Here is a 27670-nt window from a genome sequence, read left to right as displayed (position 1 = left end):
GTCTTAGGAAACATAATACAATTTTATTGGAAGGTAAATTTTTTATATTATTAATACGTCAGTTTGTCTAACGCTATCGCGTCTAGCTACTCAACCGATACTTGAAATTCAAAGCATCCATAATTAAAAAACCAAATGTCTTTAAAAAGTATTTATTTCAAAACTATAATTAAACAACGTCATTCTCGTAGACAACTTATTATTATTAAATGTTTTCCTCTTAACAATACAATTCACGATTAGATAACCAAATTTTATTTGTCTCAAGTTACCGTCGAGGCGTTAGCTCGTTGAAAACGGTAAGAAGGATCGATAAGTTATATCTAAAGTATATAACAATTTGTATGCATGTAAGCTGAAGTGGCAGTGGGCTGGCCATATCTGTCGTAGAACCGATAACCGTTGGGGAAAACGTGTTCTAGAGTGGAGACCGCGTCTCGGCAAACGTAGTGTAGGACGTCCTCGGGCACGGTGGAGTGACGATTTGCGCAAGACGGCTGGCAGGAGCTGGATGCGAGTTGCCGAAGAAAGACCACAGTGGCGTGCATTTGGAGAGGCCTATGTCCAGCAGTGGACGAATGCGGGCTGATGTGTGTATATGTGTGTGTGTGTGTGTGTACGTACGTTTGAGTTAAACGAAATAAAATGATGACTCCTTCATAAAATTGTAATATTTCAACTTCTAGTTGAACACCTTTTGGTGATTTGAGGCGCACGTGGCGTGTCACATGAAAAAAATTGTCTGTCAGTCTTGGGCTGAAATCCGAGAGAAGTGATTGAATTTCTGACCGAATGTCTCAGAATTACGAACTTGGTAACCGATATCCGTGCCTTTAATTATATATAAATGGACTATATATATGTTTATATATATCGAGCCATGTTACCTGTTAGACACCTCCGTCACATATATTAAACGAAAATAATCCCTAAGCATAGTTTTCCTATCTAGTCCAATAACCCAAACACTTTTGGAAACATTTTCCAAACGGCTGTCTTAAGCTCCAGGTTAAGTGTAAGACTATCCTCTAGAATCCAGAACAAACCTCGTGTTCCTCCTGTATGTGTCTCGTCCAATCATCGACCGATTGGAACAGCTGGAAGAAAAAAGGCATTTTTTGGAAGGTTCGTTTTAATTTTAAATTTACTTAATCCAAGAAATCCACCATTGGAAGGATCGGAGGCCCCATTTTAATCGGAAAAACACTACGAGCTCGAACAGTGGCGTAGCTAGCTAGCCTTTTTGGATCTCTGTCAAACGTTGGCATAGTGTATACGGCTACCTGCGCGCAGCAGTCGCACGCCAGCAGCTCGCGGCCGTGCGCGGCGGCGTGCGCGCGCAGCGCGGCGGCCGGCACGCGCGCGCCGCACGTGTCGCACACTAGCTCCCTCTCGCTCGCGCACTTGCCCGGCGGCGCGGCGGGCGCCAGCGACTTGCGCTTCGGCTCGCGCGGCTCGTAGTATGGACACGCTGCGCAACGCTTATCGCTTAAAATCTACTACGCATCTAGACGACGTTGAATAATCTAAGTGATTCCGTCTCCCCGTTTGTTTTAGTGACTAGTTTTTGAGGCTTTGAGATTGAGTTTTTATGTCAATATTTTTTCAGAATTCAGAAAACACGTAAAGACATCGGGTCTGAGCTCTTTCCGTTCGTGTTGGATTTGCTGTCTCATCGGATCATGAGAGAGGAAACAAATAGTACGCCTGTTTCTGCGCACAAACTCGTGCACTATAAATCTCACGCACATATTTCTAATCTCGCATGAGAATAGACGCCATGACCAAAATAAGTCAAAGGACACAGCTTCAAGTATAACTCCCTTCATTATCACTAATATGACTTTAGAGAGAAGAGAATGAAGTATTGATTCGAGTAGTTGAATCAATTAGTATAAAACAGTCGAGCAAATGGCAAGTTTTGGCAAATGGTCACCACTGGTCACGGAGATTGACATTTCAAGTTATTTAACATATTAGTTGCCGCCCGTGGCGTAGCTCGCGTTTGATATGTTGGTCGTTGATGTCCGTCCTTAGGGTTTAAGCTAAATCAATTTTGGTTCAGTAGTTTGGTCGTGACGTCGTTTGTCCTTACAATATCTACGACAAACCATAAAAAGAGAGATATGTCTCTAATGCCTTTAATTCATCACTCACCAATAAAACCGGTAAATATCAATGTCAAATAAAGTAACAGCTCGTAACCACTGCTCCTCTCCTTTTGGGAAAGAGGCTTAGAGCTTATTCCACCACACTTTACAACCACACCATACAAATAACCCCTTAAGATCTCTTCACGTATGTTACGAACATTCTCTAAACTCACTTCCGTGTCCCACGTGCGTCTTGTAGAACGTCACGAGCACTTTATCCAGCGTCTCGGTGACGATCATGTGCGCGGGGCACGCCTTACCCGTCTTGTATATCTGACGCTCGGGGGCTGGACGCTTGCCTTTACCCTTTAAAGTTTAATAAATAAGGTTTCGCTACACAATCCTTCCACCGGAGATTTTTTTGTGATGTAGGTAGGTGGAGAGGCAAATGGGCCAACTGATGGTAAGTAGTCACCACCACCCGCAAAAAATAGGCGCTGTCAGTAATATTGACCATTGTTTACAAAGCCAATGGGTCTCTAACTTTGAGTTACTACGATGGTATAATCCTTGTGTAATTCAACAACTTGTCATAAATTATTTCCTAATTAGTAAACTACCAAAATGTATAGTGACCGTATCAAAATCAGACACATTCGTTTCTATAATAAATTATAACGACTTCTCAGATTAAAAAAAAAAATGTTTTACGAGTCGTTATTGTCCAAAAAATTATCCATCAACCTTCAAAGTCATACCTACACATAAAATTTCGAAACTCATGAAAGGTTTTTTTATAAGAGTCCTTTGAATAAGGGCTCGTAGAAAATTCTGTCAGTAGGAGGGGCCTACCATAGATCTAACTGACACTTTACAGAAAACCACAGACAAATAGATCAATGACGTAATTTCATATTGTTTTCATTGAGTGGCATAATGATCATCAAATTTTTTATTTTTTTTATGGCATTGGTTGGCGGACTAGCATATGGGCCACCTGATGGCAAGTGGTCACCACCACCCCTAGACAAAGGCGCAATATTAACCATTCCTTACATCACCTATGCGCCACCAACCTTGGGAACTAAGATGTTATGTCCCTTGTGCATGTGATTACACTGGCTCACTCACCCTTCTAACCGGAACACAACAATACAGAGTACTATTATTTGGCGGTAGAATATATGAAAGAAATCCTTCCAATGTACAATCATATCCTGTGAAAAACAATGTTTATGCCAGTTTAATATTTTAATATTTATTTTAAGAGCGACAACTTTATTTAAATTTGAGAGTTATAAATATCTTACGTACATATTTAGAGCGTCGTTACCTGATAAACGTATATCCCAGACTGGCTGCACATGTAGTGAGACCGGACGCCTTCAATCGTCTGCTTGCTCGCCGTCGTCTTGCGGAAACGGAACTTCGTCTCCTCTTGGATAGCACTTTTGTACATCATAAAGTCTACGGAAATAATTTCTCGTACAATGCGATACGATTCAATTTCAATATTAGTCATTAAAAGCTGAAATTTGTTTTTTTTTGAAGAGAACACCTACGAAACATTTGTGAATTGCAATTATAGTACCAATTTCAATATACTTATTGTTTTATATATTAAACTTTACAAAAAAAGTAAATGTAACAGCCTGTCCATTTCCCACTACTGGGCTAAGGGTAAGAGTTAAGACTCCACCAAGCCGCACTGGAGCCGCGTGATGGAATAAGCTCCAAACTTTCTCCTCGAGACAAGAAAAGGTCTGCGCCGGTAGGACATTTACAGACTGTTACGTATCACACTAAACGTACAAGGGCGAAGCACTAATGTAAACCGAGAATCATATTATGTAATGAGGACCAAACTCAAGGTTATAAAAGTGTTACGTCTGAATCATCAATCATCTGAATCATCTCCATCAAGGTCACTCATACTCCGAGATCATGCAACAACAACAACAACAATAGAAAAACGTCAAATTATTATTATCAGTAGACAGTACCCTTTTATGCAGTGAGATTAAATTACACAAGAATTGCTTGCACTCCGACAGCTCGTACCAGAATGACGTGATTTCTGTCAGGAGCCCGTATTAATACCAAACTAAGACCCACACAAGCGTAATTGTGAGTGTCTTAATATGACGTTTTACAATTGGTTCCGATAAATATTCACAAAATGTTCCAGTACCATAACCGTGCGTATTTCGTTAACTACTGGTTAAAGTACACTTACCATCCATCGAGCTGAACTCGAGCTGTTCCACTTGCTCCGTCACGTGGTGTCGCTGGAGGAGATGGGCGCTGAAGTTCGCTCCGTAGCTCACGCGCTCAGAGCACAGCGGACAAAAGAACGCTTTACGTTTCTCTACCTAATTACAACTTGTATCGAAATCACACGGTACTTATAGTAGCGGCACGCTATGATGGCCGTTTTGACGTTTGCCCGCTCATGAAGTTTCGTATTTAATAAATAATTACATCAAAGGAGAAAATTGTTGTTCTTTATTGTAAATAGTGACGTGCAGTTAGTCACAAAATTTATCGAATGTGATTTCTAAACTACAAATATTAGGGTACCGCGAAGATAACTTTTTTATTTATTTTATTGCGTAAACGTGTACGTCACACTCTCACACTCGACCTCGTAGTCGGTGTTATATTTGTGTTTTTTTATGTAATGTGTTTATAAAGTTATTCATTCTAATTCCAATTTTTGATTTAAATTGATTTCGTTCGAATATATTACTTAAACTTATTTTATATTTTTTTTATTAAACCTTTTTAATCAGATACTACTTGCAACAATAACTTGAATTAAATTACTTGCAAAAAAACAAAGATTTGAATATATTATATCGATAATAAATTTACATTTCACATCACTTTTTTAATGTGTCAAAACGGCCATCGTATCTTGCCGCTAGAATAGTATTCAGGGCATGCTTAACACTGCTTAGCGTGTTTAATAAAACACAGATTTGCGTTCCGTCATCAAAGATATGACATTCGAAAAAAATAAGACAGCATTGTTTAATTGATGATGACGATGGCGATGGCGATGGCAATGATGGTGGTGATGATGGTGGTGAAGATGGTGGTGATGATGGTGGTGATGATGGTGGTGATGATGGTGGTGATGATGGTGGTGATTATGATGGTGGTGATGATGGTAGTGAAGATGGTGGTGATGATGGTGGTGATGATGGTGGTGATGATGGTGGTGATTATGATGGTGGTGATTATGATGGTGGTGATGATGGTGGTGATTATGATGGTGGTGATGATGGTGGTGATGATGGTGGTGATGATGGTGGTGATTATGATGGTGGTGATTATGATGGTGGTGATGATGGTGGTGATTATGATGGTGGTGATGATGGTGGTGAAGATGGTGGTGATGATGGTGGTGATGATGGTGGTGATTATGATGGTGGTGAAGATGGTGGTGATGATGGTGGTGATTATGATGGTGGTGATGATGGTGGTGAAGATGGTGGTGATGATGGTGGTGATGATGGTGGTGATTATGATGGTGGTGAAGATGGTGGTGATGATGGTGGTGATTATGATGGTGGTGAAGATGGTGGTGATGATGGTGGTGATGATGGTGGTGACGATGGTGGTGATGAAGGTGATGATGATGGTGATGATGATGGTGATGATGATGGTAATTATGGTGGTGATGATGGTGGTGATGATGGTAATTATGGTGGTGATGATGGTGGTGATGATGATGTCCTGATCGATTTCGAGTGATCAGCTCACCTACGCAGAATATATTATAGTTTACTAGTGTATTTGCAATACCCTCACTCTTAAAATTCGATTGGACAATAAATCCAACACGACCGCAATGAGTTTAGACACAGGAACAATGGCTTTACGTACTTTTCGAGGCTTTTCGAAGCGGAATACACACTTGCAACTTCCTGCAGTTACACCGACTCATTCACCCTTAAAACTAAACTATCCTAAATATTGCTGTTTGACGGTCGAATATCTGATGAATTATAGGCACCGACACAGACGGGCTTGCACAAACCCCACCAAGTAAAATGATATAGACATAACAAAACATACCTCAAAACCATGGGCTTTCCACAGGTGATTGTTCAGAATCTGCTTCTGGCTGAAGTCACGTCCGCAAATGTGACACTTCTTTCGGTCACGTGACGAATATTTTGGCGCGTGGTCGTTACAGAGTTTCACTGTTAGGGAAGAGGAGGAGGAATGCAAGACCATTTCATATACTATATTTGGGTTTAAGATTAACAACATATAAAGCATTGGCAGAGATGTGTCTTTTTCTTGGTCAGCTATAATCAAAATTGACCTAATTCCTGCTCATCTAGAATCCTTCCTGTCTAACAGGTCGTTCCTCCGGACGCGATATATGCCGATCAGTTCTGCTTACGGATTACGCCTCGGTATATGCCCGATTACTCGTACTATACATAAGAAACGCTTCGTTCTGCTTTGTCTATTTGTGACCTTTGACAACGTAATGATTGAAGAAAAAAAAAACAAAGCGAGAAAACGTGCAATTTTTTTATGAAAAGTATTCTATAACATCAACCAAATATCGAAGTGGGTCAAAAATCCTTCTCCCAGTAGTAGGACAGGCAGAAAGTGGGTTTGATCTTATATTATATATAATCATGAAATTACGGATCGAAACCCTTGAATGATTTTTTATCTGTTTACGATCTTGCGCTCGGCGTGAGAAAAACATAGTGACGAAACCTGTTTATGAGGGATGAAATTTTGCCGTACGTATACATTCACAAACGACTTTTGCAGCAACTTTTCGGAATACACCAGACCCACAAGAGAACACCTTAGTTAACCTTCTCAACACGAGGACCTTGTCAAGGTGTTGGATATTTTGAGGATGATGATTAACTTTATAAATGATAAAACGATTCCATACATCCATGCTTCATCCTGAGATGAGTAAAGCAAGCCTTCTTGCTATTGTACACATTGTCGCAGAAATGACACGCGTACTGACGTCCCTCGGTTTCCGTGCTCGGATTGTGACACCTAAAGACCAATACGATACCGTTTACAATCCTACCAATATTTAAAATTCGAATGTTTGGATTTTTTTCTGTCAATCCCACAACGGCTACACATAGCTTATATCTCGATATAACAAATCTAAACTAGCTACGCGGGTAAAGCTGATACTACTATTGTGCTTACGAATGTTCGAAAGCTACTTCTGTACAGACTCAATTCAAACACAAATATTTTAAACCAAATTATATTCGACTAAAACACGGAATACAAATTTGCTAAAATAGTCCAGGGGTATTGGCTGCACGTGCTCGTGAAAACGGGAGTGTCCACACTGGCAATTCAAATTAGCTGTTCAGTATTTCTCAACGGGTAAGCCCAAACATTGGATATTGGATCGAATCCAGGACGTCTTGGTATGCAGCCTTATAAGCTAGTCATTAAAATTACCGATGATATATAAGGTGGCTTTATGACATCAGTCATATATCTCTCATTACATTACATAAACAGCCTGTAAATTCCCCACTGCTGGGCTAAGGCCTCCTCTCCCTTTGAGGAAAAGGTGTGGAGCATATTCCACCACGCTGCTCCTATGCGGGTTGGTGGATACACATGTGGCAGAATTCGTTGAAATTAGACACATGCAGGTTTCCTCACGATGTTTTCCTTCACCGCCGAGCACGAGATGAATTATAAACACAGATTAAGCACATGAAATTTCAGTGGTGCCTGGGTTTGAATCCGCAATCATCGGTTAAGATACATGCGTTCCAATCACTGGGCCATCTCGGCTCTCAGGAAACTAAAACTAAAGTCAGTTAAACCATAGCAGGGGTGAAAGTTCATAGCATCAGCCAACGGGCCACCTGATGGTAAATGGTCATCACAGCCCAGAGACATTGGCGCTGTATGAAATATTAAACATTCTTCAAATCGTCAATGCGCCACCAATCTTGAGAACTAAGATGTTATGCCTGTAGTTTCATTCAACCTTCAAATCAGAACACACCAATACAAACTATTGCTGTTTGCCTATAGAATATCTGATGAGTCGGTGGTACCTTCCCAGACGGGCTTGCACAAAGCCCTATCACCAAGTACATCGTTTCAATTTATTTTTTTAAAAAACAATGGATATGACTCACCTATTGAAATGATCGGCCAAATCTCTCAACGACGCCCCGCACAGGTTACATTCACGAACCTTCCGTCCTGTACGAGGTTCGAGGCCGTGGACCAACCGGATGTGGTGGTGGATCCCCTCCACGGTCGTGAGCTGCAGGTTGCAATATATGCAAGTCGTCTCATCGAGGGCCTCGATCTCGTGTTCTTCGTCCATATCTGCAATATTTTCATATTTTATGGCTTATGTTTTTTTATTTCCTGATTGCCGCCCGCCGCTTTGCACGCGATGTTAGTCTGACGAACATTAGGCATAAAAAGGAGCCTTTTCGTTCCTCGGAGTTGAAGCTTGCTTCGTGGCAAATTTCATCAAATTCGGTCCAGTAGTTCGGCAGTGAAAGGGCAACAAACAGACAGACAGACATACATTATAGTACATATATAGGCACACCTTAATGCTTGGGATTAGTGCATATAAACATAAATACCTAATTAGCAAACCAAAGTTGCATTACAAACGGTTGAATGGTTTAGCAACCATCCAGGACAAACACTAACATCATTACTTTAAGTATTAACATTTGTCTTTCTGTTTACAATACCACAATTTAATTTCAATACGTACGGAACCCCGGGCTCGCAATTGACAATATTCAGTCAGAGAATTCATTATAAAATCATTACCTTCATCATTTTCGTCGTTATCACTCGCGGACTTCCTGGTGATGGCTTTACTTGATTTACCCTGAGCTTCATCAGCTTCCAGGATGGCTTCGTCGAGATATTCTTCATCTAAATTAAAATTTAACAATACAATCTAAACGCTTATCTTTTGGACTAAGACCAGTTCTCTTGGAACGTAGGTTAAAGTTTGATTTCGTCTGAAACGTAAATTTATTTGGTCTTTGCGGAAGCCAACTGCCCCTAATAGTCCTGTTATGTACCACTGTATTGAGCTACCAAGTTAGTACTCGGTTCACACTCCGGGTCAGCCTCATAATGAGTTTATTAGGTCTTCCTAAACATTCTCAGTAGCTGCCCAGACCCTCGGATAACACGTAAAGCCGTTGGTCCTGCGTCTGAATTACTTGCCGTCCCATACAGCGCTATATAGCTTTAAGAGAATAGTTTTCTCGCGACCAAAGCGCCGTATACGACAGGAATTTTTAATGACGCTTACGTGTTGCGCTCAACGTAGTATCAATACGACGTAAGTGACAAGTGACAGCTTTTTTAACCTTCAAACCTTCATAATAATAATACTCTACTTCAAAATAAGATAGAGTAATGTATGTGATGTTGTCCAGTATTTATTTATTTATTATTTATTTATTATTAACGTCGTGTTATGACCTACTAAACAAATAATATCCCAATTTGTTAATTATACAAAACACTGCTTTGCACAAATGTCAGCTCGTATTCGACTAAAAGAGTTGAGGACAATTGACCGTAACACATTACGCAAGACGCAGTACAGGACAGCGCGTCTAGCATACTCAAAAGTCAATGGATAACACACATTTAATTGCAGCCATTGATATATTTGATAGTCATCGAGATCATCTGAATTGCTTTAAAAATAACAGTCTTCCCAAATTTTCATCATTTCAAAAGTCATGATTAGAACATTTATATATTATTGAATCTTGTTAATGTTAATATATGTTATATAAATGCAATGTACAGATTTAACAAATAAAATTGTAATAAAGTGATTACCTTTGATAGTTTGTAGTGTATCAATCGTTTTGATAGTTTGACTTTTAAATGTATTCGCCTTTTCTAACTTTTCGACGCAATTGGTGCATATATATTTAAAATAATTTGACACCTTAAACAATACATACTTAAAATAAGTTTAGTTATATATAATAATACTAAATTTATACAAAGAGAATATAGTATTCATTAAACGAAAAGTCAAACATTATTTTGAATTGTATTAAAAAACTAACCTTTACATCAAAGCAGGTTTCAAGCATTTGTCCGTATGTTTCTTCATTATTTGCGTAAGCAACAAATAGGTCGCATAAATCATTAGTATTTGTGCAACTAATGCAACCTACAAATTCATCTTCTTCCTCCATATTTAGCCTTTTCGTGAACTTCTAAACAAGGAGTTCATCGCTCTGTTCAAATTTCGAACTTCCCGCGTTTGTTTGATAAAAGACGATCGATTGCGTACCGAAAAAAAAAATGTTTACTATTTAATATAATAATATATATATTTTTAATTTAAGAATAATAATAAAATATTTTCCGTGGTGTATGTTATTATTCCTTATTGTTAGCAATTGCTATTTTTTTAAGATCAATTTATAATATATTTTTTATCTGTGCGATGTCAACACAAATGTTGTCAGACTTCATTTAGTACCCCCTTTTTTGCTTTTAACAACTATATACTTAAGCTACAGAGACTCAAATGAAATGTAATTCGAAAAATATTGTCAAATATCGATTTTAAGTTATTTTTCAATTCACCCATATTGTGTTTTGTTTCTATCTAATTGCGAATTTTGAATAAAGTAAGTAAAATAAAAAGGATTATAATTGTCTAAAGAAAATAATCAATATGAATATTATAAACATGTAAATTAGCAAATTAATACTTTAAAGAAAAAATCGATCACTATAATACTTATCTATATTTACAAATGATAATAAAATGATTTCATCATGAAAAACTATGACGAAGTTACAACAATACAAAAATTACAAAATATTTTTAATTATTCGTATAATAATTCAAATACGTAAAAGTAGGAATACAAATAATGTAAATGTGTATTATATTTATAAAATTACGACACTGGCAATGTTACACTATCTGTCACTTTTCATAACAAATCAAATTGCGTACTATAACCATTATCGCTGTGAGTGTATAAATAAACACCACTATCAGTATTTAAATTAATCGTCGCGATCTCCGGGCGTATTATTTAAACGACATGAGAATAGAAAGCAGTCGAATGAGTTTAGCCTTCGCCACAAACTTGATGAGCGGTTGTTGACCTTTTCCATATGAAATGAATTAAATATATATGGGAATTATTTTTTTGTCGTTTCGAAGTGTTACTGTGTTGTGATAAAAAAAACTTCAAGATGAAATTTAAAATAGACAAAGGACTCTTACCTATTAAGATACATTTTTTCTTTTTCTTCGCTGGTGAGTACATTAAAATTATTAAATACATTTACTATTTAGTAATTATTTCACACGCAATCTATGAAATGTTGTAACTTAAATAACGTAAAAATAAGTTAAAATGTATTTGTTATATTATTATATTTCAATTAAAAGTTGTAAAAAGTATCATATTACAAACATTATCTATTAAAATTTAAACAAAGGCTTTGATTAAATAATGAAAAACAAACATTTTGTTTTCATTATGTTTTTATTGGTACTTACAACTGAAAGCGATTGTTTAAACATTTTTAATAGTCTGTGATCCTTTTGTAATATAATAAAGATCACCCCATTGTTGTTTATGATACTTAAAGACTTTATGTAGTTAGATAAGAGAGAATAGAATAGCAAGATTATATTTATTCTATGCATCATGTATGCCCATCATCATTTGCCCTTATTAAAGACAAATAATGCACGAAATTCTTTTATATATAGAGTCTGTAATGAATATAACACTAAATTTTCCAGTATTGATATATTTACAGAATCAGTTGCTAACTTCAGGAAATTTGTGCTAGAACCATAAAGCCTAGATCTTTTATTTGTTTTTTCTCAAATTTGCCCTTTTTTCATAGGTTTGTTTTTTCTTATTATTGTTATATTAGACATTATAATTAATTTTGTTCTGCTCTTATTATGTTTTTAGTTACAAGTGGAAACTTTACTGGTATATGTGCTAATTTTTATGCTTTAGCTTTAAGAATGACTTGTACTGTTTGTTTCCCTAATAAAGTAAAAATAAAAAAAATAAAATAAAAAATGTACTAGTGACCTAGTCCGGCTTTGCATGGTTGTAATTTATTAATAAATGTAAGGATATGAAATAAATATAATTTATACCCACCCTCAAGCAATCAGGAATACTGTAAATTCCTACCAACTAACCCATATTAAAAATTGGAACATTAGTTTCAGAGATTAATTGAAAACAAACAAATCTTACCTCTAAATATGGAATATATAAGTATAGATCTAAGAATAGGTTGTTTCTAGATTTTTTTTAACAATTCTACGGCACAAGATGAATTATAAACACAAATTAAGCACACGTAACTTCAGTGGTGCTTGTCTGGGTTTGAACCTGTGAGTCGGTCAAGATGTAGGTGCTCTCAGTTGGCCTTCTTGGCTTGTACTTCTTTATTCGATATAACTCAGGAATATAAAAATGCATGTCATGACAATGGGTTAAGTTTAAAGCAAGTGAAATAGCAACATTCAGCTTCTTAAAACCTCTGAAATAAGCTTTATGTTCTGGTATAAGTTTTATGTATATTCGTTAGATGTCCAACACAATAGTTGTGCAAACCTAGTAGATCAGACAAAAAATATGGTCATAGAACCCAATAAACCAATCTAGACTCCATATAGTCTGCCCTATGCATATAGTTCTTTCATAAAGTCGAAGGCACACTGTAAATGTACGGAACAGGGTCTACCCTGACGAAATCATTCAATTCATAGTTGAATGGCTTTTAGTTGTGCCGACAGGGCACAGATTGTTTCGCCAATGTCACGTAGGATGTAATAGACACAAATGAGATTGATGGGTACGGTTGAGATAACAAAGTCAATTAAATTTTAAAGACTAGTATATTAGTTAATTTCCTCGTTAATCCTTAACCTAGAAGAACATAAACATTAAGAGTTAACAATGAGGTATATTAAAAAGTAATTGTTAATATTCTAAACTATATTTAATAAAATATATACACTCAATTTGACTAGACGATATCATATCAAAATATGCTTTATAAAATTTGACATTGACAGGTGTCAGATGCCGAGCGTCTCTAGTACGGTACGTTTTAAAATAATACCACGTTAGTCGTTTGCGTAGTTAATACGTAAAATCAAAATCGTAACAAACTTGCTTTCGCTTGTAATATTAGTGAGGATGTATAAAATAATGTATGGGATAAGTTCTGCGTGTATTTCTCCCAATGTGCAATCAGCCTTACCTTATTATCATGACATGATAAGGTCAAGGCTCCAAATTGTCTATCCCCCCTGTCATTTCGCACTTAACATCGCAATTTATCAATTTATACCATTTTGAATCTTATGTAGGGTATATAAGGATCGGTCTTTAATGCTGTATATTTTAGCCTGCAATTTTCGCACGAGAACATTTAATGTATCCAGGTAGAGGTAGATTTAAAAAAGGATAGGGGTCTGTCTTTGCTTAATTGAGAATCCATTATGAAATATTAATTATCAATATTTTTTTTCTAATTATAATTTATATTAATATTTAATTTTCCTATTATTTGATTTTATCACTGATGTAGAAGAATTGTATACCCACCAATTGAAGGACTGAAATTATTTTTTATTTTATTTTTTATGTAAGATTGGTCAGCATCGCCCACAGACATTGACGCTGTTCGAAATATAAACTATTCCTTACTTCGCCAATGCGCAACCAACCTTGGGAACTGAGATGTTATGTCCCTTGTGTGATTACACTGGCTCACCCTACAAACCGGATCACAACAATACCAAGTATTGCTGCTTGGCGGCTGAATATATGATGAGTGGGTACCTAGCAAGTACAATTTTTAAAACAATAACAAAAAAAAATGTACCAACTCCAGTTTTAAAAGGCCGTTTGGCACTACCGGTGGAGAAGTACGTTGGCAATTGTACTTCCAATCCATACCCTGACCCTTATGGGTATAAGGGTCAGGGTATGTTCAGTTGTGAGAAACTAGGAATACCACTAGCAGTTGCAAATATTCTTAAAAAGAGGGAACGTTTTATCAAAGATAAGATAATTTAGTTCCAGAACTTTCCGTTCAAGAGTACACGAGAACCTTTGACTCTGTATCAGCTTTTATTACTTCACTATGATATCCCGTACTTCGTTCGCCTTGTTTTTTACGATGTGAGTTATAAACCTCGTGGAACATATAAAGTTGACTTAGTGCAGCTTCAGTATCATAAACATACCATTAACAAAGTATATCGTTCGTCTTATCAATATGATAACGAAAAAAAAAACAAGATTAAGCTTGTTCCTGAGATCAGAGAATACTCATAATGCACTTATTCTTATAACCGTCTAGAAAAAGTCGTTCGTGTATGCCGTATATCGTAGACTTACGAATAGGATACCAGAAAATATAACTCCAAATTTAAAAAGTTCGTTAAGATTTATCAATTGTACATTAGCAGCCTGTAAATTTTCCACTGCTGCCCTAAGGCCTCTCCCTTTGAGGGGAAGATTTGGAGCATATTCCACCACGCTGCTCCAATGCGGGTTAGTGTAATAAACATGTGGCAGAATTTCGTTGAAATTAGACACATGCAGGTTTCCTCACGATGTTTTCCTTCACCACCGAGTACGAGATGAATTATAAACACAAATTAAGCACATGAAAATTCAGTGGTGCCTGCCTGGGTTTGAACCCGAAATCATCGGTTAAGATGCACGCGTTCTAACCACTGGGCCATCTCGGCTTCTTGGTGTGCGTGACAGCTAATCTTGACACTCGTCAAACGTCATAGTACTTTACTAGTGTGCGTGTATTTAGTGGCCAACGGTTGATCATTATAATTATTGACGCGTATTCGATTTCTATAATAAGATTTCAGTTATTTTTAACTCGACCTATTAATCTATTTAAATCTCATGTCAAAATAACCGCTTCACTGATAAATAAGGAACATGACTCGATACAAGATTGTGCTACGGTTAAAGAGGCGTGGACTTAGCGGTTGTGGTTTTCTAGGCAAGATATATTTAAATAAATAATAAATGAATATTGGACAACATCACATACATTACTCTGATCCCAATGTAAGTAGCTAAAGCACTCGTGTTATGGAAAATCAGAAGTAACGACGGTGCCGCAAACACCCAGACCCAAGACAACAAAACTAATGAACTTTTTCTACATCGACTCGGCCGGGAATCGGCTCGATCGTCATAACTGTAGTCGATTGACATACACTCTGTAATTGAAGTGCTGAAAAAGAGTAACTACTAAGATTTATATTTAATTTATTTATTGGAAAAGTTACACCATCAACGTATCACGAAGCACTTAAACTTAAAACTTAAACTATTTTAAGTAAATCTATCACCGTTTCGGAATGTAGATTGTACCGAGAAGAACCGGCAAGAAACTCAGTAGTTACTCTTTTTCAATATCTAAAAATACAGTTATGTTAGTTAAATACAAAAATCAAAGTTAAAAATGCCGCACTTTTACCGAAATTTTACATAAAGTGTTGATGTACAATTGTGAAATAAATAAAATGACTGAATTTTAGCAGAAAATTTTCTATAGGTATATATTATTTAATTATTCATATTTTGGAAGCCAAGAAAAGAATTTTCGATGACGCTTGATGGTGGAGATCATTTTTCTCATCCTCCTTTTGCCGCCCGGGGCACTGGCACCGAATGCCCCAAGTGCAATTACATGGGGCAGTTAAAACTGGCTAAATACTGATCCCAAAGTCATTTGTAACCTTCAAGTGAATATACTTCAGAATGACTTTATTACGTGTCCTGTCAAGTCGATCAATAACTCTCCTGGGATCCCATAGATGACATTATATACTTTTACAGTTATGAAAGTTAAAATGATATTGATCTCTTTCTAACATAACTGATTTCACATTCGAAAGAAGGAGACATCGTATATTTTTAATCGTACCTAAATAACATTCGCAGATAAAGTCGTCATTACGGTTTTAGTATACGATGGTGTCATCTAATAATGGAGATTAAAGTCGTTATCGTAACGATAACAATAATCTGTTAAGCATTCAATTAGATAACATAATTATATGGCTAGACAAGGCAAGTTACATAATGTTAAACACGTCCAATCTCGTTGGGTATTAAACAATAAAATGAATTATATTTGCTGAGTTAAGGTAGTTACACCGTCGAGCCTAAATATCGGCACTGTAAGAAATATTAAGTTTAAACATTCCTTACATCAATGACTCCTCACCATCCTTAGTGACTCAATCACCCTTCAAACCGGAACACAACGTCTGTCAAAGATATTAATGTTATTATGTCCTGACCGATTTCGGTTACAGCGGCCAATTTCAAGGAAGACCAGCCAACTGCACAAGACATATTATTCACAAATGTGTGCGCAAACATATGGTCTCTCTTGTAATCCGATGAGGCAAATCCGACACGACCAGAAAGAGTTCAGGCACGAATTCAATTGTTTTACGAGCTTTCCGAGGCGCGGGAGTGTAGACTTCCAACTTCCAGACTTTGGTCTTGTCACTGAGAAGTTATCGATAGATAAAACCGATAACTTTTTATCGGCCCGACATGGATTATGAACCGAGGGCTTCAGGATCTGCGGCCTAACGTCGGCCTAACGTCGAGCCCCAAGACCATACAGGCAGTCAAATTTTATAGGTAGTTGAAAGTCTTCAAAATGTCCAACTTCAACCATTGGAGCGTAGTATAGAACTTCCAAAGCTTCTCCTCAAATGGTGAGCAGGTCTAAGTCAACCAGTGGGACCTATCAAATGGTGTATCTGTTTCCAGTGTGTCATATCAATAAAATAACACTACAGGACTTCAAGAAAAGATTTATTCACCAAGTTAATTGTATGAAATGAAACGTAAGGCTTATTAAATCCGTTAATATGGTAGAATTAATATGGCCTAGCGTTCGAAGTAGTAAACAATGATATCATACTCAGTACATCTTTCATCCGTTGATTCCGTCACGTGCTGCATTTTGATTTATGTTAATCTAGCTGTGCCCGCTACTTCGTGCGCGTTTGAATTTAACAAAAAGTTATTGTTCATTGCACAAATTTAACTATAACTCATTAATTCTGTATGTAGGCAGCTTTTGTGATATTAAGTCGTTGGTGGGTGGTTGGTGGCATCCGACGTGACGGCGGAGTGGTGGACGCGCGAGGGCACTGAACAGTATTTGGACGTTGCAGCGTGACATTATGAGTATTTTATACATAATTCTAAAATAAAAGTAGTTTAAGTTATTCCTTATTATATGCCGGTGAAAGTCCTATCAGAATCGGTCCAGCCGTTTCAGAGATACAGACAGACAGACAAAAATTGTAAAAATGGCGTTTCGGTATATGAACCGTGTAAATACATATGCATTTAGTAAAAAGCGGTTGTTTTAATATTGCAAACAGACACTGCAATTTTTTATATCTAACAGGTTTTAACCGCCAAGCAGCAATATTTAGTATCATTGAGTTCTGGATTGAAGGCTGAGCGAGCCAGTTTAACAGGGACATGACATGTTAGTTCCCAAGTTCGATGGCGCATTGGCGAGAGGAATCTGAACTAATTTTATAAATACGAAAGTAACTCTTATCTGTCTGTCCGTTAAGCTGTTGCAGTAAATATTGGTATATACGGGGTTGATTCAAAGTTTTTGAAACATTTTCATCCGAACTGAATTCAAGATGAGGGAAGATGCGAGTTTAGTTCGTTTTTAATATTTCTTACAGCGCTTCTTTCCAATCATACTCGAATAATACAAAGTCGTTTCATCGTCCGCCGTCTGTTCACTTAGATCTTTTAAACTATGCAACGGATTTTAATGCGGTTTCCATCAATACACAGAGTGATCCAGGAGGTAGGTTTACATGTATAATACATACATATTGTAGTAGAGAAAGTCCAGGAATTTCAACTTTCGTAAAAAAATAATTTTTCTTTCATATTTTTTCTCGAATATAAAAGTTGTATATAGACCTTTTTTGTATCCGTGTGATGTGATATATGTATGTTTCGATAATTTCTTCATTGAATGTCAAACATATCAATCTGGATGAAATTGAGCACAGAGATAGATTATAGACTGGAATGGTACATACAGCCTATTCCAAACAAATATTGGAATAGACATTAGGTTACATTTTATCCGTAATACATGCACCGCTCCCCCCTACCCCACACGCGGCTGGAATCTAGTAGTACATAAAAAAAGTCATATGAAACCGTCGGTCACACTTAAATATATATTTATAATAATGTTTTGATTTCCAGCCCTCGGTCCTTTGTTACCACAAATGAATGTCTTCGGTCGGCAACTGGGGGTGTCCCCGGCGGTTATGGGGCTCGTTACGGCGGTTCTGCCCCTGCTGTGGGCGGTCGCGAAGCCCCTGTTCGGCTACGTCGTTGACTTTTGGCCGGTAAGTGCAATTTATACATCATTTAGATATCATGGACAAAACTGTTCAATGTATTTTTGTCTCTGTTTATTAAGCGACTTTCGTTTTTTTGTTCATTTGATGGTAGTGGTTGGTTGATGGTAGATATGTAGGTGGACTGGCGAATAGGACGCTTAATGGTAAGTGGTCACCACCACCCACAAACATTTGCAATGTTTTCAATGCACAAAACTTGGAAACTAAGATGTCCCTTGTGCCTGTATTAACGTTGGCTCACTCCTCTTTGGCTCAAACCGGAATACAATACTACGAAGAATTGCTTATTGACGGTGAAATATGTGCTGGTGAGATGAGTGGGTGAATGAGTACCTTATCTGATGGGGATCATACCATGTATAAAAATGACAGCATTTTTTTCATGTTTCAGAGTAAAAGAAAACTGGTGTTCATCTTGTTAATCATATTTATGACAGGATCCTATTGTGGCCTTTGGTTCCTACCCATGCCTGAGGAAATAGAAAAACCGGAACCGCTCCTCGAATCAGTCTACAAATTAAACGACACGGTCTACGTCAAAACGTACAGAAACAACACAGACGCCATCTTGGACAGATATATATGTCATTGGAACTGTACCACAGATAATAATTTTCAAGTTTATCTGTCGAATTCGACGTTCATAAACACGATGTACACGGACACGAGAAATATATCTTGCACGCTCTTAGATATGAGTTTAGACGAAATAAGACAAGGAGAGTTGATATGTATACCGAAAAACGATTGCAACCTCCTGTGCTACGAAGAATCGTTAGAGTTTAATAAGAATAGGAGTGAAAGAGAGGTCGGAAGTTCGAAAGCAAATTCCGTGGATGTGTCAGAGAAGGATGGAGATATGAAAGTACCGAAAACGATCGAATCGCAGGGCAGTTTTTATATGACGACGACGTTTTGGGCGTTTGTCGTGCTGATGTGTGTCGGGACGGTTGCTTTTAATGTTGCCAACTGTATAGGAGACGCTGTGTGCTTCGATGTTTTGGGTGAGTTTTTTTTTTATAACAGGCAGGTAGACTGCCAATGCCACTTTACGATAAGTGGTCCCCATTGCCCATAGACACATATAGATATAAATATTACCGTTAGAAATTATAACGATTCACACATCATCATTGTGCCATCAATCTTGAGAACTGAGTTATGGCGTCCCTTGTGCCTCGTATACTGGCTCACTTATCCTTCAAACTGGAACACAACCCTTAGGCTTGCCGCGTGGTGGTAGAATATATGTGTTCTTGGTACCTACCCAGCGGGCTTGCATACACCCTACCCCCAAGTAAATATATATGTCACAATCAACTAGTTAAATTAAGGTTTTTACTAAACAGCCCAGTCAATTAACTCAAACCCAAATTCCTGTATTCAATATAGAAGCATAACACTTACTTATTGATAGTCAAATTAAGCACTAACGCCGGTTCGGAATAGGAAACACCCTGACCTGAGAAGAACCGGCGAAAGAAACTTAGCGGGTGTTTTTTTTTTTTTTGTTAAACTAACTAACCAGCGACTCGAAGGACATCAGCCTGTTCCGTTCAATGAACGGAAGATGGGCGGGCTTGATAATAAGGTATATCTACAGAAACTCGGTGGCTAACGGTACTAATAATGCTTTTGGCGCTTAAGCGCAGTTAAGAGTGAATCTTTGTGATGCGCGCGCGCAGACATGGAAACTACGCGGTGAAGTTGCTCGCTTAACCGCCAATCAAGTGTCGAGTCGCTAGATATAGACAACTTCACGTCTTGTTATATTTTATTACAAGTTTAAATTGTGAATTTTTCAAGTGAGTCTCGTAAAGGTTGCATGTGTGTAGATATTATTACACAGTGACGTATGTATGTACAGTCAGAGTGAGAAAACCTTCGTCGGTTTTCAAATTCATTCCTTTATCGAGTCGTAAGCTCTTAGCATATTTTGAAACAAAAGCATTAAACAGAAAACTGCACATAGGATTAAACTAACATAGTATGTTAACTGGGTTCAAAATAGTGTTGCGACGCGATATGTCAGACTCAATCGGTAAAGCAGGTTATCGCATAATAACAAATCTATTTTTGATATTCCATTGACAAAGACTAAATATGCAGCAAATGCATTTATTAATAGATCATCTAAACAGTACAATAAAACATTTATTGAATGTGATATATTTCATCTCTCCCTTAAAAAGTTCAAACTACAAGTAAAAGAAATATACTCTGAAGAGCCTTAATTTACTCGTGCATTTTTAATTAATTAATTATAATTTGATTATTTATTATTAAATTATCTTTTCTTGATTTAAAAATTAAATTTATATTAAATTAAATTATATAATTTCATGCACCTATTAAATATAAAAAATGTCTTGTTTTGTAATTACTTATGATTAATTTATAAATGGAAACTGTTTTGGTTTAAGAATTGTTTTATATTTTTTATTTTATTGTAATTATTTCACTGTTTGTGCCCTGTACACTAAATAAATAAATAAATAAATAAATAAAATCGCTCATACTGAGCACACGAAAATAGACCTTAAGGTGACGTAACTTTTCTTACCCCGACTGTACGTATATATTTATATTATTGTGAGTTTATTGTACGCCGATGGACATGTGTGTATTTTGATTTGATAGATGAAGAAATCACATTTATAATAATGATTTTATTTTTATTGCAATTAAAAACTTTATGTATTTAATTTGTGGTCAGGCCCCGAGCGCGGTTCGAGATACGGGGCACAGAGAGCGTGGGGCACAGCGGGCTACGGCATAACGGCGCTCTTGGGGGGCTGGTTGGTTGACGCGTTGTCCGACAAACACAAGGACTTCACCCCGGCTTTCGTCATTGCTATAATAGCTACTTTAATTGATCTGGGCGCGTGTAGAAGACTTAATGTAAGTTTGATTCGGTACTTGTGGATATTTTATTTACGTGAACGTTTCGCTAACTTAGCGATTTGTATTTGCGACTTGTTCATGGAAAAAATATTGTTACTCGATTTTCTAAACTAATTTCACTTCGTTTCGGCATTTTTAAGTAAATCACGCGTCAATTTAATTCACTGTTAGAATTGAAAGCTTGTTTCAAGTGACCAAACATTGACTGATAATTACGCAAAAAGCCAAATCCTTTGTTTTCAGTCACCATGTGTTTTGTGACCATAACAAATGGATGCTCGCTTAAGGGCACCTAAGATAAGCATTTATTCATTGTTCAATTGGTAAACATTAATTGTGCATTTGTCTGGGGCGCCTAATACTTTAAGCCAAGGCTGTATTTTTAATTTAACCCGTTGAAAGTTTACACAAACGTACAGACGAAAATCAAAAAAAATATTATCTGTACAAAATAACTCGCAGTTTATGACTTATATTCATTTAAGTAGTCTGTTTTTTAGAGTTCCGTATCCAAGTGATAAAACGGTATTACCTGCTGTCCGTCTGTCTCTTGAATATTTAGTCACCTGAAATTTGCACAGACGTATTTCTGCTGCCGCTATAACAAAAATACTAATAAACAGAATAAAATAAATATTTAAAGGTGTAACCAGACAACAGACATGATTTTTTGCCGTTTCTATAGACGGTACGGAACCCTTCGTGCGCGAGTCCGACTCGCAATTGGTCGGTTTTTTGAAATTATAAACACCTCAATTTCATTTATTTATTTCGATAACATTTGACATTTGACGACCTCCGTGGTCGAGTAGTGTGTACACCGGTTTTCATGGGTACGCCACTCCGAGGTCCCGGGTTGGATTCCCGGCCGAGTCGATGTAGAAAAAGTTAATTAGTTTTCTATGTTATCTTGGGTCTGGGCGTTTGCGGTGCCGTCGTTTCTTCTGATATTCCATAACACAAGTGCTTTGGCTACTTACATTGGGATCAGAGTAATGTATGTGATGTTGTCCAATATTTATTTATATTTATTTATTTAATAACAGATTTTTATTCGCTACGAGAAATACATTTTAGCTAATAATGGCCTTTTCCTATGACCGTCAAGCTACCATCATTGTCGAGTCCAGACGATTCAGGGAAGGCCCTGAGGAAGGTGCTGAGGATACCGAGAGTGCTGGTGTTCATAACGTTCGCGGTGGTAGCCGGGACGTTCGACAGCTTCATTATTTATTACATGTTCTGGTGAGTGGTTTTGTGGTGACATTTAACGTCAACAGTTTGGTTCATTGAGGTTTTAAGGGCTTTCTGGTCGTCTATGCATGGTGATCATTTAAGACCGGGTGGCCTTTGTAGTCTCACTCTAAGGTTAGCGATAGAAGAGTCAATAAAAAAAAATAAATCTTCCACTACGTAGACTTTGCCGAATGTAATCTTGTTTCCCCGAGGTTCCTCGAGGAGCTTGCCGAGGAAACGGACTCGGTAGCGAAGATCAAGCTGATCGAAGGCGTCGTGGTCGCGGCGCAGAGCTTCATCGGGGAGCTGGTGTTCTTCTTCTTCTCTGGTGAAACCCCTTAATATATATTTGTCCCTTGTCACGTCAATGGCATACGCAGTGAGTCAACTACTTTGTTGAAAAATACCTACTAGGCTATACTTTCAGTTGGCGGCAGGGCTTCGTGCAAGCCCGTCTGGGTAGGTACCACCAGATATTCTACCGCCAAACAGTTGGACTTAGTATTCTTGTGTTCCATTTAAGGAATGGTGAATATTTTATCCGGCGCCATTGTCTATGGACGGTGGTGACCACTTACCATCAGGTGGTCCATTGGCTCGTCCGCCTATATAATTTATCTATCTTTGAGTTATTGGTTCGTTGGCTTTAGTGGTTAGTTTATTACAGATCGCAAGCTCCTGGGTTCGATTCCTGGGTAATAATGTTAAAGCCGAGACGGCCCTGTGGTTAGAACGCTTGCATTTGAACGATGATTGCGGATGCAAACCCAGTCTATCTATCCATATATCTCGTGCTCGGTGAAGGAAGACATCGCGAGGAAACCTGCATCTGTCTAATTACAGTGAAATTCTTCCACATGGATATCCACTAGCACGCATTGGAACAGCGTCGAATAATCTCCAAATCTCATAAGGAAAGGAGGCCTTAGCCCACCAGTGGGATGCGTAGACGTTGTATCTTTTGACAAATGTATTTGATTTCAGGTAAAATAATCAAACGCTGGGGCTACGGGACGACGATCACGTTCTGTCTCTTTTGCTACAGCGTGCGATTGGTCCTCATCTCGTTCATCCAGCATCCCTGGCATCTCGTCTTTATCGAGGTAACATTTTTAATAAAACTAAATCTAATTTTTATTTATTTATGTACCAACAAATATATAGACAATTACATAGACAAAAGACGTGTACAAAGGATAACTTATCTCTAACAAGAGATCTCTTCCAGAAACCCTGATTCCGTTGGAGATTATTTGTAAATTATAATTATGGTGTAGGTACCATATCAAGTATCATTTTATGAGAAATACATAGAGTTTTAACTATAATTAATTATACTTAAATTATACTAATATTGTAAATGTGTAAGTAACTCTGTCTGTTGGTTAAGATTTCACGGTTACTGAATCGTTTTTGATGAAACTTCGTGCGGATCATACTTGAACCTTTTTTTCAGCCCTCGAGGGTAATTTTTCATTTAGCATTTTCGCTATAAACCGACTGAAGCCGCGAGCTCAGCTAGTCATTAATAAATAAATATTTTCTCAGTGTTGCCATTATTAATAATGTTGTCAACGTATATCCAATTTTTAGTGCTTACAACACCGTTAAATAACTAATACTAAAGATTTTTTTTTTTTGATATTCAGTTACAGTTTATTAATATTGATTTCTGTAAAATGACAATTATTAATAAGCTCAGTTTTATTGCATATGATTACTTTGTTGAATTGGTGACTAATTGAAGGCAAAGATGAATATTGTCTATGGCGTCGCTAGCCATAAAGCAATGATGGATGGATTGTGTGAAAGACGACATGGTTAGAAAGAATGTTACTTGTGAGATGACGTCCGACAGAGAAGTGTGGAAGAAGACATGCTGCGCCGACCCCGAGTAAAATTGGGATAAGGGCAGGAGGACGACTGCTAACGGTACTAATTATAGAGATACGATTCTAACCGTTTGACATGGGGTAGAGGATTTTAAGGTCTCTACACTTAAGTTAAAGTCCATATTTGCATGGATCGCACACCGAGCAATGCTCGTATGTGTCTCGAGGGCTGATTCAGTTCCTGTACACGAACACTTGTTGCTGCATCTGGAGTATTTCTGGTCGTGTCGGATTCACCGTCTCATCGGATTATGAGCGACAGTGAATAGGGAGTGCGCCTGTGTCTTTGCACGCACTCGAACGCTAGAATCTTAAGTCTTGCCTGTCTTGAGGTCTGTCACCGTGTCCGAGATATTTTTGTGAAGGTCGTTGATACGGTACCGTCGAGTTTAGAACGGAAAACAGTTGTAGTGTCTAAAGTCAAGGTCGTATCTCCGTTGAATAGCCTTTTAACGATCGTGTCTGTGTGGTCAGGGCATAATGCAAGGCCCGACGTACGCGCTGTGCTACTCCGCCATCGTGGGCTACGCGGCGCACGTGGCGCCCGACGGGTACTCCGCCACCGTGCAGGGCATCGTCGCCGGCATGGACGACGGGCTCGGTGAGCGCCTCGACGGAATCCTACGTGCCCGTCGCTTGGTCGTTGAGTCGACGATTCAATATGGCGGACGCCTCGTGCCGTATTACGTCACGTATATTTGTTTTGGCGATGCACTGCCAAGAATCACAATTTAAAATGTATTTATTTATTCATAGGTATACAAACAGAATACAATCAAATCATGCACTAGATTACACAGCTTGATTACATTCCTAAGCATTTGTACACGGCACGCTCGTAACAGTTATATATCAATGCAGTCTGGCGCTATTTTATATAATAATCAAAAATTAATAAATTACAGTAAATATAAAGATAATAAATTAAATCGAATAATCATACATTAACACAATAAAAAAAAAAAAAAAAAGAACAAAAGTATCTGTCAAGACCACAGAAAACTAAACATTATCTATCTATCTTGTATTTATTTCGCCAGGCTTCGCGCTCGGCTCCCTAGTGGGAGGGCAGCTCTACAACTACTCCGGCGGCAGGGGGTCGTTCAGGGTGCTGTCCGCGTTCGCTTTGGCGGCCGCGGCCGCTCACGCGCTGCTGTTCGCGTTCGTCACGAGAAACGATAAAGGTATTTTAATTGATGATGATTAGATTTGTTTCAAACCGGTCATCTGATGGTAAGTGGTCACCACCTATATTGGGACTGTATGAAATATTAACCATACGTTCGTCAATGATAAAAGAACCTGCTGAGTAACTACTGAATTTCTTGCTGGTTCTTCACGAACATACATTCAGAGCGGTCTCAAGCTATGCTGGGGCCCTGGGCACCCTAGAATTTGGGGCCCTTTTGGTAGATATTTACTACCATGTACAAATCATTTGCTTATGGCCTTAAGTATAGTTTCAAATAAACTCTGCGGTAATTTTCGTAAATTCGTAGGAATCTGATTGGTTGTACAGTCTGATGGCTATTTTATAGCCTTCTTTGATAAATATATCAGTTATTTCTTAGAAATATATCACATTCGAAAATATACGTACAATGTCATGTCTCTGTTCATCTGTCTGTCTGTTGCTCTTTCATGGTCAAACCGGTGAATCGAATTGGATTAAATTTTATATGAACCAAGCTTGGACTCCAACGAGCCCCTTAGGCTAATTTTTTATCGCTAAAACCGGACGACGCGAAATACCTCCCCCCCCCCCTCCCTAAAATGCGAGCGAAATCACAAGCAAGAACTAGTTTAATATAATTCTTTTGGAAAATAAATGTCGATCCTATTTAATTTTCAATTCACAGAACAAAAACAAATCGAAGTGCCAACGCCGGAGGTCGAGAAGATGCTACCACAGGAACAGAACTTGAGCAGCGCCATCTATCGAGACACGGTGGTACCACTCACCGACGTCAACCACAAAAGCGGAAACAGGTAACCTTATTTAGTCATTAGTTTATTTTATACTTTGTATTGTTACATTAAAAAAGATTGTGATTTTTTTGATTGTATTAAACCGACTGCGTAGCTAAAGTGGGTGTTATGTTTATTATGGCGTATGTCTAATGCCATATTGTAATTGTGCTATATTTTGCATCGAAATACGAGAAAGATAAATGTAAAATACAAGGGAAATGTTTTAAAGGCTAAGACGATATGTAATTTAGGTAGTATTATGTCTAATGATGGAGGGGAGGGGGGGGGTCAATGAAGGACCAATATGGCTATTTTATTAACAATAGAAAAAAAAATCTGATGGAGATACTCCAATTATCATTGAACAGCGTGGTGGAAAACGCTGCAAACCCCCTCGCCCCCGAGTGAGCTGTTGCTATTTTTAAACGAAGACTTTTTTTTTTATAATTATCATCATTTAAATACCTAATGACTTGATAAAAAATACGTATTCATTAAATTCAAATACTTTGGGTATATTGTATATGACAGTTTTTACATTAACTCAATAACTTGTTATGCTAATAAATTGTTCTGCCGTTGAGAGGATGTATGTCTGAGAGATACAGTCAGCCCGTCTTAAACGCAACAAACGTCCCCCAAAAAAGGTTTATAAGAGACCATTATCGGCGTGGCGCCCTTAATGCGTGGCCACTCAGCACCCCTTTTTTTCTCGGATAAATCCGATACGCGTTTCGCCCACTTGTGGGATGTAGGATTTGCAGGTGCCCAGGACGCCTAGTGCGCCCTAGGATGATTGGTATCCTCTCCCGTCCCCGACACGGGATCGCTTTGGCACCGTAGATTAAGACGAGCCTGCAAACAGCTCACGATAAAAAAATTACTATCGTTCATTGCTCTTACGAACAGATTCATTAAAACTATGTTCAATAATGGCCGTACAATCCGTGGTATATGTCATGTCTCTGTTCATCTGTCTGTCTGTTGCTCTTTCATGGTCAAACCGGTGAATCGAAATGGATTAAATTTTGTATGAACCAAGCTTGGACTCC

At 37.8% G+C, this 27670-nt stretch overlaps 2 protein-coding genes across 2 annotated transcripts; one reads left to right on the top strand and one right to left on the bottom strand.

The window, feature by feature from the left end:
- Window positions 1-2303: 2303 nt before the first annotated feature.
- On the bottom strand, window positions 2304-10418 carry LOC113404289 (uncharacterized). Its single transcript, XM_064219639.1, has 10 exons — window positions 10199-10418; window positions 9963-10074; window positions 8925-9032; window positions 8779-8793; window positions 8264-8330; window positions 7027-7139; window positions 6177-6304; window positions 4330-4465; window positions 3427-3560; window positions 2304-2459 (listed from the first exon to the last, which is right to left on the bottom strand). The coding sequence occupies exons 1-10, from the start codon at window positions 10328-10330 to the stop codon at window positions 2304-2306; spliced, it is 1101 nt and encodes a 366-aa protein (XP_064075709.1). The 5' UTR covers window positions 10331-10418.
- Window positions 10419-11092: 674 nt separating this feature from the next.
- On the top strand, window positions 11093-26892 carry LOC113402660 (major facilitator superfamily domain-containing protein 6). The gene is made up of 10 exons (XM_064219823.1): window positions 11093-11415; window positions 18455-18600; window positions 19007-19619; window positions 21332-21516; window positions 22628-22764; window positions 22968-23083; window positions 23740-23858; window positions 25122-25248; window positions 25688-25831; window positions 26507-26892. Exons 1-10 carry the CDS (start codon window positions 11352-11354, stop codon window positions 26638-26640), a joined length of 1785 nt encoding a protein of 594 aa, XP_064075893.1. The 5' UTR covers window positions 11093-11351; the 3' UTR covers window positions 26641-26892.
- The last annotated feature ends 778 nt before the right edge of the window (window positions 26893-27670 follow it).

The sequence above is a fragment of the Vanessa tameamea genome, chromosome 29 (genome assembly GCF_037043105.1).
Source record: "Vanessa tameamea isolate UH-Manoa-2023 chromosome 29, ilVanTame1 primary haplotype, whole genome shotgun sequence".
Taxonomy (NCBI): domain Eukaryota; kingdom Metazoa; phylum Arthropoda; class Insecta; order Lepidoptera; family Nymphalidae; genus Vanessa; species Vanessa tameamea.
The sequence above is the reverse complement of the archived record's forward strand: the minus strand, read 5'-3'. Positions and strand labels throughout refer to the sequence as shown.